The sequence below is a fragment of the Meles meles genome, chromosome 21, assembly GCF_922984935.1.
Source record: "Meles meles chromosome 21, mMelMel3.1 paternal haplotype, whole genome shotgun sequence".
Taxonomy (NCBI): Eukaryota; Metazoa; Chordata; class Mammalia; order Carnivora; family Mustelidae; genus Meles; species Meles meles.
This window is the reverse complement of record NC_060086.1, coordinates 43733433-43748686: the sequence shown is the minus strand read 5'-3', so window position 1 is coordinate 43748686 and position 15254 is coordinate 43733433. Positions and strand designations below refer to the sequence as shown.

At 63.0% G+C, this 15254-nt stretch overlaps 1 protein-coding gene and 1 long non-coding RNA gene across 4 annotated transcripts in view; one reads left to right on the top strand and one right to left on the bottom strand.

Moving 5' to 3' along the window:
• Nucleotides 1–11969, top strand: part of RAB11FIP3 (RAB11 family interacting protein 3) — a 67949-nt gene extending 55980 nt beyond the window's left edge. For all 3 annotated transcript variants that reach the window (XM_045993765.1, XM_045993766.1, XM_045993764.1), the window contains 8 exons: nt 1885–1978; nt 3199–3302; nt 6671–6811; nt 8829–8910; nt 9698–9835; nt 10045–10200; nt 10379–10519; nt 10600–11969. In XM_045993765.1, the coding sequence (XP_045849721.1) occupies nt 1885–1978; nt 3199–3302; nt 6671–6811; nt 8829–8910; nt 9698–9835; nt 10045–10200; nt 10379–10519; nt 10600–10713 (970 nt within the window). In that variant the 3' untranslated portion in view covers nt 10714–11969. The remainder of the gene's footprint in view (nt 1–1884; nt 1979–3198; nt 3303–6670; nt 6812–8828; nt 8911–9697; nt 9836–10044; nt 10201–10378; nt 10520–10599) is intronic.
• LOC123933963 lies at nt 11872–14654 on the bottom strand. Its single transcript, XR_006816714.1, has 2 exons — nt 14513–14654; nt 11872–12661 (listed from the first exon to the last, which is right to left on the bottom strand). It is a non-coding gene; the product is annotated as an uncharacterized LOC123933963 (long non-coding RNA).
• Nucleotides 14655–15254: the final 600 nt, after the last annotated feature.

Below are 15254 nucleotides of genomic sequence, written 5' to 3'. Positions count from 1 at the left end.
GGGTGCGTCTGCCCGCTCCTTGGAAACAGCCTCTGAGAATGTGAGCTCCCCTTCGCAGATTCACCCTGGCGTGAAAAAGCCCGCCCGTAGGCGTCTGTAGTTACGGTTCACACACAGCCTGTTCTCGACTGTACACACACGCGTGCGCACACGGTTGTGACCTGTTGCCGCGTTGCACTTGAAACCGGCACTGGAATTCTAAGGAAACTCAAAATACGTGGTACTTTATTCTTCACGGTGACTCAGGCCTTTGCACACGGCCCTGAAATAGGGCCGTGGGGTTCGGAGCCACCGGCTCTGGCCTCAGTGACCTGCCGTGTGCTTACCGCACGTGGGCGTGGCGGTGGGGTCGGCGTGCGGGTGAGGAGGCAGCGGCACAGAGTGGCCTCAGGCCGGGCAGGGTACGGGCAGTGCCAGCGGGACTGCCACGGGCACAGGGCGTTCTTGGGTGCATCAGACGTCTCCCTCGGCACCTTCTCCTGCTGGGTCTCCTGAGGGAGGGTGGGTTGACGTGAAAGAGGCCCTCCCCCCCAGCATGTGCCCGAAGTGGCCACACACGAGCTGCCCCCTTCCCGTCCCGTGTCCAGCCCTTCGGAGGCCGAGAGCTTCTGGAAGGAGCTCGGGATGGGGTGACGCGTCAGACTGTGGCTCCTCCGCAGGGTGGTCTCTGGTGCCCCAGCACGGACGTCAGGAGCTCCTGTTGGGGCCGTAGTCGTGGGCGCTCGAAACAGCAACTGGACAAAAACAGGATGACCCTTTGGGTTCAGTCCACCCAGGACACATTCAGGGGACTTGTGATCCCCAGGGGTATGGTGGCCGCCTTGTTTGTTCCCCTTCGAACATTTCTGGAAGAAATTTGAGGAATGCACAAGCTCACTCAATACTGCAGAGAAAATAGAACTTCACACACTTAATACCGGATTTCCACGTGGTGGGCATCTCCGGTGTAATTTTAATAGGGTTTTACTGAATTCTTACTCTGTGTTACATCTTTCACAGGAGCTGTTTCTGGGTACAATCTCATTGACTCTCATCCTAGCTTGGGACCCCCATCTCGTGGGAAAGTCGGGCTCAGGGAGGAGGAGCGGCTGTGTCAAGGACACACAGCTCTGAACATCAGGCTGCTCAGTTTGGAGCCTTGGTCGGCCCAGGGGGACACGCTGCTGGCACTCTGGGCCAGTGCTCTGCGAGCTTTAAGTGCAGCTCGGTGAGAGCTGCTAGAGGGTCAGCCAACAAGACTCTCAAGGGGGACTGCACATGTGTTTGCTGAGCACCTGCTAGGGGGCCAGGGGCTGAGGAGCCAAGGCAGGAGTTCTGAGGGCTTAGAAGGGGTTTTCACAGGCCCATGGGAGTCCCGATGTGGCTCAGGGGGATAGGGGCCCTGTGGCCCGTGGTGCTGGGCCCTTGGACCTTTGCCGCAGAGGGTGGTTGGGTCTGTGCACCTTCCCAGGCTCGATCCCTGAGAAACTCTGGGTGAGACCCTGGTCTCTCCCTGTCCCTGCCACGAGGAGTAGGTTTGAACACGTGGTGACGCTGCTTCTGGACGTCAGGGTCCTGAAGTATCGTTGCTCAGGCCCGCGGCAGAGATGATTTCCTATCACAGGGGAACGAAGTCGTGTTTTATTACTGAGGACAAAGTACCTTCACCCATTCGCTGCCAGCGAAGGAGGCCGAGAGGTCGGGTTCCAAAGAGCAGCGGGGACTCTCTCTGACCCTTGGGCAGCGGTGTCCTGCCGGGACCCTGCTGGCAGAGACCTGGGCCTGCGCTCTGGGTTCTGGTTCTCAGATGGGCCTGGAAACCCCCACGTTCCCAGAACTCGTGATCGTGCCTCTTGCCGCTCTGCTGGTCCTTCTCTGGACTGGCTTCTTGTTTCTTCTCTGCAGGAACCTGCACCAGTCAGCGGCCCTGACCATGGACGCCCTGCAGGACCCTGCTCCGGACCCAGTAGAGTGCATGGAAGAGGACATTGCGGATAAGGTGGGCCCCGGGGTGCGGGGTGCAGGCTGGAGGCAGGCCCCCTACTGAGAACAGCCAGGTCTCAGGGCGCTTGGGGGCTGCCGCGTCAGGGTGCAGGCCACATGGGGTGATGAGATCCTCCGCCAGTCCTGGCGTTGTCCAGTGGCTGGGGGTGGAAGGGAACATTTCCTGCTGTGTGTGGGAAGGAGTGGAGCGGTCAGATGTCGCCCTTGTCTGGGGGCCCATCCAGGCGCACTGACGCTCAGAGGCACCCTTCACCTGGCCCCTGGAGGCAGGCTCTTAGGGCCTCAGGGTGGTGATCACAGAGCCGGACCACTATGGACTCCCAGTTCCCAGAGAGGCCGCCTGGGATGGTTTCCCTGGGGCAGGGCAACTTCGCTGTGGAGGCAACCCCAAGCTTCCTGAGGGCCTGCTCGGCAGGAGGTGAGAAGGGGTGGGAGTGCACCCCTGCCTCCTTCCGTCCCCCCCATGCTCACCTCCTTCCGTCGCCCCCATGCTCACCCCGTCCCGTCCCCCCTGTGCTCACCCCCTCCTGTCCCCCCGTGCTCACCTCCTTCTGTCCCCCTCATGCTCACCTCCTTCTGTCCCCCCTGTGCTCACCTCCTTCCGTCCCCCCATGCTCACCTCCTCCCGTCCCCCCCGTGCTCGCTTCGTCGCCCCATGCTCACCTTGTCCCGTCCCCCCCGTGCTCACCTCCTCCCGTCCCCCCGTGCTCACCTCCTCCCATCCCCCCCGTGCTCGCCTCGTCGCCCCATGCTCACCTCGTCCCGTCCCCCCCGTGCTCACCTCGTCCCGTCCCCCCGTGCTCACCTCCTCCCGTCCCCCCGTGCTCACCTCCTCCCGTCCCCGCGTGCTCACCTCCTCCCGTCCCCCCGTGCTCACCCCGTCCCGTACCCCCGTGCTCACCTCCTCCCGTCCCCCCCGTGCTCACCTCCTCCCGTCCCCCCCCGTGCTCACCTCCTCCCGTCCCCCCCGTGCTCACCTCCTCCCGTCCCCCCGTGCTCACCTCCTCCCGTCCCCCCGTGCTCACCTCCTCCCGTTCCCCCGTGCTCACCTCCTCCCGTCCCCCCGTGCTCACCCCCTCCCGTCCCCCCCTTGATCACCCCCTCCATGAACAAGGCGAACCCAGCTCTAGCCAAGTGGAAGCTGCCTCCTAAACAGTGGCTGGGAATGCAGGCTATCTTGCGTCTGGGTTCTGAGGCCACGGTGTCACTCCCAAGGTCGTCTTCCTGGAGCGGCGGGTGTCGGAGCTGGAGAAGGACACCGTTGCCAGCGGGGAGCAGCACAGCCGGCTGCGGCAGGAGAACCTCCAGCTTGTGCACAGGTGAGGCAGGAGGGCCTCGGTGGTCGTGGTCGCCTGTCCCTGTGAGAGCCTAGTCCTTGCGGCCCCCTGCACCTCCCAGAGCAGGGTCTTGGCTGCCACTCAGGTGTGGCTCCCATCTGGAGCTGTCCCTCCGCCAGCTGCTAGGAGCCGGCTCGGGACACTGCCAAGTCAGCACGCTGCCCTGCGTCTCATCAGGTCGCAGAGGACAGGACACCGGGAGGCGCCTCCAGCTCTCAGGCCCAGGGAGGCCGGCAGCCACGCCGCCCGCACCGAGCACGTGGTAGAGGCCAGCCTCCATGGTGGCAGAGGCCGCCTGGGGAGAGGGGCCTGGGACCCCCTGATGGGGGCCCAGCTCTTGTCCCCAATCCTGAGACCCCATCGTGACTCCGATATGCCTAGAGACGGGCTCGTTGCTCTGTGACGATGGCTGTGTTTGAGGCATGGGCCTCCTCCCCTTTCCCTTCTGCTGTGTCCTGTGGGCCCCTACGCCCACTGTCGGAGCCAGCAGGTGGGGGCAGTGAGGGCGGGGCCTCCAGAGTTCTCTAACCCCTGGGCTTGGGCCTGGCCCTGGAAGCACGCGGGTACTTGCAAGCACTTGGCAGCAGAGGAGAAAGTAGAGTGGCAGCTGCCAAGCGACAGGACGCACAGCCTGGCCCCGTTGGCCGTGCTGAGGAGGGCAATGTGTCACTGAGGGAGAGGCATGACCTGCCCCCCACTGTCTCTGTCATGGACCGGCTCGTGCCTCATATGCCCAGCTGAAGGCAACACGTTTCCGGGCGGCGTAGGGGCTTGGCTCGGGAGCCGCAGCTCTCTGGGCTGTGCGCGTGCAGTGGGGTGTGCGGGGGACGCAGACGGGGTGGGGGAGGCCCCGGGGTGTGACGGAGGAGCAGCGCTGTGCTCTGTGACTTCAGGCAAGGCCCTTCCCCTCGCAGCCCCTGCAGGCTCGCCCCTGACCCGGGCAGCAGGGCTGGTCACAGGCCCCGAGCACTCATCGACTCCTGCCGTGATGCTTCATCCTGGACGGCGTGGACTCTCCTGCCCGCGCTGCGGTGTTGGGCGGCGGTCTGCTCTCGGGAGGCTGGGAGTTGGAGTGGGTCGTTCCTGCAGGCGCCCCCCACTAGCACACTTGCAGCAGGTCCTCTGTGCGGCCAAGAGCCAGGACTGGACCCTGCGCCCGGCCCAGGCTCCCCCAGCAGGGCCGGCCCGCGTGGTCCTGCTGCCCAGCTGAGGACAGGCCAGCGTGCTCGCGGCAGGGCTCTGGGGGTGTTTGTCCCCCGCCTGTCTGCGTCCAGGGAAACCTGGCTGGGCCCGCACTCACATTTCGCAGCGGCCTGGTGAGGTCCGTCTGATCTGACGGCCCTACCAGTTATCCACGTACGGAGTGGAAAGTCCACGGCCTTCACCCGACGGCCTGCCATGTCCAAGCCTGTGGGTGTTTCTTGGGCTGTTTCCTGAGTTCTCCTAAAAACGTGTTTCTGCTGCTTCTTGAGGGCTCCTCACGCTCACGGTATCTCTAGCCTGCTGCATGGCTGCTGCCCCTGTACCGGCGTCCAGCAGTCCCACAGCTTCTCGCGCTCGCGGTTTGTTTGTTTGTTTGTTTGAAGATGACTGACTTCAGAGGGGGGGGAGAGCCCGAGTGTGCATGAGCAGGGGTGCGGCCGAGAGAGAATCATCGAGGCGGCTCCTCACCGACTGCAGGGCCCGATGTGGGGCTTGGTCCCAGGATCCTGAGCTCATGACTGAGCCACAACCCAGAGTCCGACGCCTAACCAGCTGGGGCCCCCCGGCGCCCCCCGTGCTTGGCTTGCTTTCTGGATCCTGTGTTTTTCTCTTATCTTGCTCATTCGTTGTCTGCAGAGGGCATCCCCGGACGGTTGCCTGGGGCAGGGTGCAGAGGAGCCGGCTCTGCGAGGCCGCGTGGGTCTGGAATGTGTCTGCCCACGGATAGTGGGGCTGCGTCTGGAACCACAGCAGGAAATTGGCAGGGGGCCACCGGTGCCCTCTGTGGAGTCTGGGCTCTCACCTGGGACACTGGGAAGGCCCTCTGTTTCCTGCAATGGCAGGGGATTCCACCCTTTAAATCTCCGAGATACCCGTCAGCTTCTGGAAGGTCTTTAGAATTATTTCTCTGTACGTTTTGTTCTGTCTCCTTATCTGTCTGAATGTCTGTTCGTCAAATGTGTTAGACCTTATGGAAATTTCTTCTCATTTTCTTTACTTTCTTGTTCTCTAATTCCGCCATTTCCCTCTTTTTAAGCAGGTTCTACACCCAGTGTGGAGCCCAGCATAGGGGTTGATCTCACAACCTGGGCTTAGCTCAAGGGTTGGATGCTGAACTGACTGAGCTTCCCAGGCACCGATTTTCCTCTTTTTATTTTATTTTTTTTAAAGATCTTATTTATTTATTTGTCAGAGAGAGAGAGCACAAGCAGGCAGAGAGGCAGGCAGAGGCAGAGGGGGAAGCAGGCTCCGTGCCGAGCAAGGAGCCCGATGCGGGGCTCAAGCCCAAGAACCTGGGATCAGGACCTGAGCTGAAGGCAGCGACTTAACTGACTGAGCCCCCCAGGTGTCCCCATTTTCCTCTTTTGAAAAATGTGATATCCTTGGTCTTCTCTTTCAACACTCTGAATTTCCTTATTTATTTATTTACATGTGTGTTTGCTTTTGTCTGTTTTCTCTACTTTGCGGATTTTTTTTCTCCCAAAGATTTCACTCACTGACCTGACACAGAGAGAGACAGCGAGAGAAGGAACACAAGCAGGGGAGTGGGAGAGGGAGAGGCAGACTTTCCAGTGAGCGGGCAGCCCAATGCGGGGCTCGATCCCAGGACCCCGAGGTCACGACCTGACTTGAAGGCAAACGCCCAACAACTGAGTCCCCCAGGCGCCCTTCTCTTACTGAGTTTTTTCCGACTTCAGATGTTCTGCTCCTGTTCCCTGTGGGGCAGCTCACACACTCTGAGGTGTGAGTTACAGGGCTTTCTCCTGCGCGAGGTGTGTTCTCTCGGAGGGTTTTGGCCGCGGTTGTGCCGCCACCGTTCCTGTGGAGTCTGTGATCTCTGGCCCTCTGTTCACTCCTACGTGTGAGGCACCAGAAAGCGGTGGAGAAGCCCTGTGTGCGGGCACAGAGGTGTGGGCTCTGTGGGCAGGGCCTGGAGCCCACTCTTTGGGGTGGTCAGTCCCTGTGTCCTGCAGCTGGCCGTGGGGGTCTGGTGGGCACCAGGGTCAGGGCAGAGGCTGTCTCGGCGGGCTCGTCCTATGCTTCAGAACCGCCCTTGCTCAGACCCGTGGGGGAGTCTCGCGGCCCCTCCTGCAGGCGCCTGTGCGGGGAGCAGAAGGCCTCTTACCTTCGCCCCTTCACCTTCGCAGAGCCAATGCCCTCGAGGAGCAGCTGAAGGAGCAGGAGCTGCGAGCCTGCGAGGTGGCGCTGGAGGAGGCGCGGCGGCACCGGGAGCTCGTGTGCAGGATGGAGCGTGAGCGGAGCATCGAAGTGGAGAGCCTGCAGGCCAGGTGGGCTGCCGCCCGGGCAGGAAGCGGACTGCGGAGGCCGGGGAGGAGCCACGCGAGGAACGTGTGACCACCGCTCAGGCTCCGAATTCGCGCCCAGGCCCTACCCGCTGTCCCGTGGTCTGTCTCCGTCCTTTTTAAGGCCTGGCGGGGTCCCCTTCTGCTTGTCCGGAGAAGGGGCGGCATGCCCCACGGGGAGCTCGCAGGGAGCGCGCGGGACCACCAGCCACACCCATGCAGGTCACGCCACGGCCGTGCAGGGCTTCCCTCTGTCGTGGGACGGGCCCCCGCACAGCTCCCAGTGGGAAGCGGTTGAAGAGGCCGCTGAGGGCTCCCGGAGCTCCTCTCCGAGGGCCATGAAGGGTTTTGGTAGCTGAGCCAGAGCCACTTGGAGAAGTCAGAGGACGCCAGGACTTGTGGCTTGTGGTCCTCTCCAGCGCCTCGGGTGGGGGTGCGGCCGGCTGGGTGGAAGAGGAGCTCCTGTGAGGCCTTTCCGAGAGCGGGCCTCCGGGTGGGCTATGGGAGGGGCTGCGCTCCTAGTGGCGCTAGCCACCTGGACGCGAGGCCTCCTCGCCCGCTGGCAGACACAGCTGGGCCCGGGCAGCTGAGGGACCTTCTTTCCTGGGCCTCCGCACAGCGTGGCTGTGTGTTCCTCATCTGTGTGTGCGGGTAGCCTCTCCCCTGGGGTTCTGAGCAGGGCAGCAGCTTGGAGGGGGGGAGGTATACCAGGTGTCGCGAAGCCCTTGGACAGGGTGGGACTCCATGTCACTGTTTCTGAGCAGACCTGCTGCCTGCTCTGTGTGGCTGGATCCCGGCGGCCTCCTGCACTTACCTGCGGTGGGGCGGGGGAGGTCAGCGCCCTGAGGTCAGCCCAGCACAAAGGCCTCTCTGGTGTGGCCCCAGCCTAGTGTGGTGCCCAAGAAGACCGTGTGCAGTGCCGACGACCACGGAAGGTGGCAGGATGGAGAGGACTGGAGAGAAGAAGAGGCTCCTTGGAGAAGGGGCCAAGTCTGTAGCTGGGATGGGAGGGAGGCCAGCAGGGCTTCTCATCGTGTCAGAAAGTAGGGAAGTGCTCAGAGAAGCACGGATCTGTACCCGATGATGGGGCAGCTGACTAGGGCACCCAGAGGTCAAAGCTGGACCACTTTGAGTAACACACTACTACTACTACGGGACCATAACCCGGAGCCCCATTCGACGTGAGCCCTGGTGAAGACGTGGAGAGCAGACATGAACCTTCCTCACTGAGGGATTCCCAGTGATGTGGGGAGATGCCCTTTGGGGGTGCAGCGGAGTCCTCCCGCTCCTGGGGCACGGGCCGGGCCCAGTGACCGGCCTCCACGGACAGGGAACCGGCGGGAGGAGACACCTGGAAACACACCTTCACCAGGTGATCCAGGCCCGCGGCGAGTCGTGTGGACTCGGGCACCCGATCTGTGACAAGGGCATCTCGCCTCTGTGACCCGTCTCGTCCCAGAAACCAGACAAACCCAGTGTGGGGGCATCGGAGCAAATATGGGACCAGAACGGCCCAGAATGACCAAGCTCACGAAGAGCCAAGGAGGTCCTACAGACTGCCGCAGACCAGGGGGCCCAAGGAGACGCGGCGACAGAGTGCAGTGCGGGCCCCGGGGCGGGAAGGGGCACCAGTGGGAAATGAAGTGGGTGGTTTGGGAACTCGTATGTCCCAGTGTGGCTGTGTGGGTGGCAGGGCCACCGCAGCAAGGAGCACATGGCCCGTGGGAAGGGGGCCTGAGCCCACAGGGACCCTGCACCGTGTCTGCAGCTTTTGTGTATACCCGCAAGTGTCCTTAAACCCAAAGTGTATTTAATGACCGTCCTAGCTTAATGAAAAGTTGGGGCCTAGAGTATTTGAGTGACGTGTAAGGTCTGGGGCCTCCTGGGGAGCCTCTGTGGGTCCCTGGGTGACTCCCGGGGTGGCTGTCAGGACCGGGCCTCCCTTGCCTCAGGGAGGCACATTTCCTGGGCACGAGGTCCCAGCCTTGTTCTCGTGTCTCAGGCTGCAGCAGCTGGACGAGGAGAATGGGGAGCTGAGGTCCTGCACGCCCTGTCTAAAGGCCAACATTGAGCGCCTGGAGGAGGTGAGTGGTCAGCTGGGAGCGCGGAGCGTGTGGGGCCCGGCACCGTGACAGGTGGGCACGCCATCGGCCCGGCTAGCGTCAGGGCGTTCCTTTGCCCTCTGCCACTGGCAGGTTCTTAGAGTGGGACGGCCGCACAGCCAGCGGTGACCACAGGCCAGGAAGCTGTGCTCTAGAGAGCATGCTGATGGCCCTGGGCCCACGGGCCTCGGGCATGGGGACAAGGAGAGCTTGGGTCTGGCCGTCACTTTGTTGGAGGATGTTGGTCCCTGCCTGGCGTCCCAGCGTCCCCACAGATGTGGGTCCTTGGGTTCAGAGGTTCGGCTGAGAAGGACGTGTGGTTGAATTCAGGCCGGACCTTGGCTAGACCCCCTGTGCCTGGTCCTGCGGGTGTTCCGAGAGGCCTCTCTGCCCCCTTCCTCCCCTCCTTGCCAAGGTCCCCTGGGAAGCTGTGAACCTTGAGGACATCCAAGACCACATGGGCTCTGGCTCCTACGAGCACTTCCTGCAGAGCTGCTGTGGTCCTGCTCTCGCGCCTGTCCTTCCTCCCCGCCTCCCCTGGAAACCGTCCCTGTGGCCCTTGCAGCCACACGCACCAGGAGCTCTCCGGGCCCACCCGTGTGCGTGGTGCTCAGGGTCAGCGTGCCCCCGAGGTGTGTGCACCTCGGTCATGATGGGGTGGCTTCGGGGCAGCCTTTGTGACGGACCCCAAGGGGCTCAGAGCACTCAGGAGAGCTGTGCGAATGGGGCAGCCGGCGGGCATGCCGCAGTGGGTATCCTCCCGCCGCAGGAGAAGCAGAAGTTGCTGGATGAGATTGAAGAGTTGTCCCTGCGGCTCAGTGACGAGCAGGAGAACAGGAGGAAGCTGGGGGACAGGCTGAGTCACGAGAGGCACCAGTTCCAGAGGGACAAGGAGGCAACCCAGGAGGTGAGCCTGGCACCCTCTGTGTCCAGAGACCCGAGGCCGCCAACCGGGTCGCGCGGGCAGGGCTGCTGGGTGGGAGGGGTTTGGGACGCGTGGCATTGTCATCCTGCTGGGGAATGGCGCTGGGTGCAGCCAGAGGTCGGGACGCCGAGGGCTGGCCAGCACTTGCTGCCGTGGTGCCTGCAACCCGGCTCACCCGCACTCGCCCGCAGCTGATCGAGGACCTGCGGAAGCAGCTGGAGCACCTGCAGCTCTTCAAGCTGGAGGCGGAGCAGCGGAGGGGCCGCGGCAGCAGCGTGGGCCTGCAGGAGTACAACAGCCGCACCCGTGAGAGCGAGCTGGAGCAGGAGGTCCGCAGGCTGAAGCAGGTGCGGCAGACCCGCCCCTGGAGCGCTGCGGAAACTTCCCGGGCCCAGCGCGGGGCGGGGGGCACGCGGGGGGCTGGGGCGCTGAGCCAGAAGCCCCTCTGGCCGGTCTCTGTGCCGGTTCAGCCACCAGTGGGGTCCCGGCCGCAGGAGTGAGGCTGCTGGTGTGCCCCTCCACCAGGATAACCGCAACCTGAAGGAGCAGAACGACGAGCTCAATGGGCAGATCATCAACCTGAGCATCCAGGGCGCCAAGAACCTCTTCTCCACGTCCTTTTCAGAGTCCCTGGCTGCGGAGATCAGCTCCGTCTCCCGAGATGAGGTAAGGCCTGGCCAGGCCCGGCCGCCCACGCGTGCCCCGGCCTGTGTGGCAAGCCGGCGCTGACACCACCCTTCCCGCAGCTCATGGACGCGATTCAGAAGCAGGAGGAGATCAACTTCCGGCTGCAGGATTACATTGACCGGATCATCGTGGCCATCATGGAGACCAACCCATCCATCCTGGAGGTCAAATAGAGGCAGGAAGGCCCAGCCCGGTGGGCCCAGGACCCCACCCACACTCAGGAGACGGCCACGGCACGCACGCGCCTGAGACCAGTGGCTGGGCCGGGGCGCGGTGACGGGTCTGCAGAGGGAGAAGGAATGGGAGCCGGGGGCCCACGCAGGACAGGGTGTGGCTGGGCGCTGGCCGCAGAGATGTGGAGACTACGTCTCCAGCTCAGGTGAGCCCTTCTGGGAGCTCCCTCCCATGTGGCAGACCCCTCTGCTGCCTGCCCGTCAGGCAGGAAGGAAGGACGCGTCCCCACCAGGGTGCTTCTGCATGATCTGCTCAGAGGCCGTCACCCGATGGCACGGCGGCCCCAGGACCTTCTCGCTAGACACGGTGGTATGGCGAGTACAGGCAGCCGCGGCGGTGCGCGTCAGGGTCTGGCTAGGAGCTGCGGGGGTCCCAGCTGTCCTGGGGCCGGCTCCCATCCAGAGCATCGCTTCAATCCAGTGCCAGACCCTCCTGGGGAGGCTGGGGCAGGAGCCTCCCTTTTGAAATCAGGATCTGAGAGTCTCACCATGTGGAGCATGCTATCTGGACAGGGTGGGTGTCACTGGCCTTTGTGACCCCAGGTGCAGGCAGCATCCTGGTGAGAAACTGCCTCCCCATTGGGGTGGCCTCCCCGGCCTCCTGGAGCAGCCCCTCCCCCGGCAGGTCCCAGCTGCCCCCCGGGGAGTCCCGCTTTCCTAGGCAAAGTGCACGTTTCCTCTGGGAGCTGGAAGTTCGAAGTGGCCGTCCTTCCCCAAGCTGGGTTTTGCAGGCGGCCAAGCTCTGCTGGTTCTCCCCGTACACAGATCAAGAGCGGAGAACAGGGCCCTCCCTCAGCTGGGGGCTCCGTTAAGGAAATGGTTGCCTGGCTCTGCGCCGCCCCATGGGGGCTGCGGGCCTGCAGAGAGACGGGGCCACTGCTATGTGCGACTGTGCGTGAGAGGGCATGCGTGTGTGTGTGTGTGTCTGCGCGCGCATGTGTTGCCCCGCGTCCCTCTGTCCTCCATGTGGCCCACCTTCTACACTAAGATTTAAGACGTTGCCTCGTATTGTACATTTTGGGGAAAGCCTTGGGTGTAAATCAGTGTAAACTTGGAGGAGAGATTTTTCTATCATGTAGAGTAGGTATTTTTTATAGATTGAAGGTTGATCAATTTTTTAATACTTCCAAGAGAGAAAACTATCTGTGTATACACATAAAATATATATATGTATGATAATAAATACTGGAACTCTGCTCTCCGTGCCCAGCCCGGTGACACAGATGTGGGTCCGTCTCTGTCCATCACTCGGCAGTCCCGTAACTGTAAATAGGGACTGCCGGGAGAGGCTTCACACAGACACCCAGACGTCGACATGCAGTGACCCCGTTTCCTTCCCTTTGAGAAAGACTCTTCAGGCAGAGCAGTGGTGGCCCAGACGCTGAAGGGCAAGGCCAGGACAGTCTCACTGGAGATTAAAGCTGTCTGTATGTGCAGAGACCGGCTTCTTCCTCCATGGGGTCTGCGGGCTGGGTGGGGTGCCCTGGGCCTGGCCTGACCCTCCAAGGTATCTGGGGGGCTCTGTACCACGTGAGCTCTGTAGTAGAGCTTCTGTTCAAGCTGACCCCTCCCACAGGTCCCAGGCATGCACCTCCAGTCTGGAACCCCAGCAGAGCTCAGCCAGGGGGCCCTCCTGGGGTGGGGCCGTGTGACGGGGCCTTTGGGCCATGGTGTTCATGGTGGACACAGCGAGTGCAGGCTGGGTTGAGGGCCTGCATCCCAGATCTGGGGCTTGGCGATGTCCCCAGGACGTCATGCATGGTACCCAAACTGAAGGCACAGGCTCAACACAGGGTTTGGTGCAAAGATGAGGAAGGACGGTCTGGGTGGTCAGGCTGCGGGGAGAGTGCAGGTACCGCTGTCGTCAAGGGCACGCGGTGAGAAGGTTCTGTGGGTAAGCGAGCAAATGTAATTTGAAGTGGGAGTTAGCCAAAGCTCACAAACTCAGTTCCCCAGCCCAGGCGTCCACGAAGCAGCAAGCCATGCGTTTCACACCTCCCTCGCACTGAGCTCGCTACCTGCATGTCAGAGACACATGGACCAACTGAGGCCCAGGGAGGGCCAAGGACCCCACCCTCAACCATCCAGCAGGGCACTGAAGGGGCTTGAGCCCAGGTATGCTGGCCCATGGGGCCAACCTGACGCCCATGGTGAGTGGACACAGCATGGCTTGTGAGCAGGGGCCACCAAGGTCAGGCCTGGGAGTCCTGGATGCTGTGTGAGATGGCAGTGAGGAGCGAACCTGGGGGGCTGTTGGCGTGTGGACGGGCCTGAGGCCAAATTCCTGCCCAGAGCCACCTCCCCGCCAGTTTTCCAGGGTCTGGAGAGAGTGCGAAGCTCCAGACTCTGTCCTGTGCTCCTGGTGCTCAGAGCAGGTAGTTCCCTAGACAGGCAGGCCAGTGCACTCCCATCAGCAAGCCCATTAGCAGGACTTGGGCCCCGCCGCCCACAGGTGGGACCAGCAGAGCTTACGGCCCAGGAGGGATGGCATTGTGCTGTGGCCTGGGGTGCAGGCTTCAACCACAGACTTCCGCTGGAGCTCGGCACAGAGGGCCTGCTCGGCACTAGGGTGCCCAAGTGCTGCCGTGGCAAGTTCAGGTCAGTGAGGGTCCAGGAGAGACTGGTCCCCAGCCTGGGCACACTGGGTGATACCTGCCCTCCACCTGTCTGTCTGGAGCCTGCAGGGCCCACCTCTGCCTAGGAGAAGCTGCAGTGGGGAGGGGGCCTAGCTCCAGCAGGTGTTTCGTTTATGCCCTTAAACATGTGGGGGCCTATCCGTGGTCTGGCCCCCCCAGCAGCCAATTCTGAGATCCCTGCTCTGGCCCTACCAGGGTCCCCAGCCCGACGGGGAGATAGTTATCTACTGGAACAGAGTCGGGCTGGAGAACACTTGGAAATCCCACATAAAGGGGCAATGCCCACTGCCAGCCGGGGGGGGGCCCCCAGACCCAAGTGCGCCCCTACCTCGTGGGGACCCTCCACCCTAACCCTGAAGTGACCTGGCCACAAGCCCCCCAGGCTGACCCTGTCTGAAGTCAGCTCATGTCTGTTGACTGCCTGAACCCTCCAAGTCAGTCAGTCCTGCATGATGGAGCACAAAGCAAGGAAGACGCTTCTGGTGGGTGGGGGCATGGCTGGTCCCTCCAGCTGTCCCTTGAGCGCTGCCTACCCCCTGCTTTGGCCCTGCCCCAACCTGGCCACGCTGAAGGAAGGATGCCCCAGCACCTGCCCTTCCCCTGCTGGCAGTTCGGAGACCTGGAGGCGGTGCGCTGGGAAGGGCCCTGACTCTTCTCCTTATGCCAGGATCCATTCTCCTATTTAAGCCAGGCCCTGGGGGCAAGGGGGGGTTCACAAAGCAAGCATTGATGGGTCATTCCTTAGAACTGGCCAGAACAGGGGTTGCGTGTCTCAGCACAGTGTCTTGCATTTGTCCCACCTTGGCTTCAGCATGTACGTCCCACCCCTGAGGGTCCCTGAGCCCCGGTCCCACTAGAATCTCCAGTCTATGACAGGGCCATTTGGGTCCCAAAGCGGAGAACTCCGTGGGCACAGGGATGCTTGAACTATTGCCTCCCACCAACGCCAACAGACCCTGTTCCAACCCTTGTCCAGCAGGCTCCTCTCCAACACGGAGCAGCCCCGAAGACCACTGCTGACCCGATGGGATGACTGGGCTTCCTCCCCGCCCCGCCAACGAGAGGCCTTGGCCCCTCCCTGGGGAAGGCAAGAATGCTCCTACCCCCCCCAGACCAGGACTCTGAAACCTGCAGCGAGTGGGCAGGGGTCTCCCTTCAGTCTCAGCTCTTCTTAGGTCAGGGGCTGAGGCCCGCCAGTCCAACAGCCACCCAGCCAGTGTCCGTGGTGGGCGGGGCTGGGGTTACGGAGGCCCCCCCCCAGGCAGTTGCCCTTGACTGTCCACTCGTGAGCTCAGAGGCCCCCTTTCCCCGCTCGGGCGGGGAAGCTAGGGACGGCGAGTGACCGTACAGCTCTGTCCCCAGAAGCCTGCTGCTGGAGCGCTCGGGAAGCAACTCCGTCCTGCTGCAGCAACTGGACGGTGAGAGCGGGTGTCCTGGAGCCCTGAGCCCTGTCCCGCAGGTCCTCCCGAGGTCAGCTGACTCTGGGCACTCGGAACACACACGACCCAATTTTCCACTCGGAAGGTCCGGCCCGATCTGGAGGCTCTACCGCTCTCCCTGAATCCCTCGTAGCGCACATGCCTCGCTTCCGTGTCTCTCCTCGGCCTCCCGTCCCCCGGGCTCGGCCCTCGGCACCCCGTCTTCCCGCCCTACAGCCCGCCGCGCCGCCTTGTGAGGTCGGGCTGTCTCCCCAGCATCCAGGCGGCGCGGGGCTCCGCTCCCCTGAGCGCGGGCTGTGAGCGACCTCCGGCTGCCCGGGGGGCCTGAGGCCAGAGGTCTGACCTGGGAGGCTCTCGGGGCGATCCGGCGTCGGGCGGTGGGTCCCGTCCCCCCGCGGGGCGACGC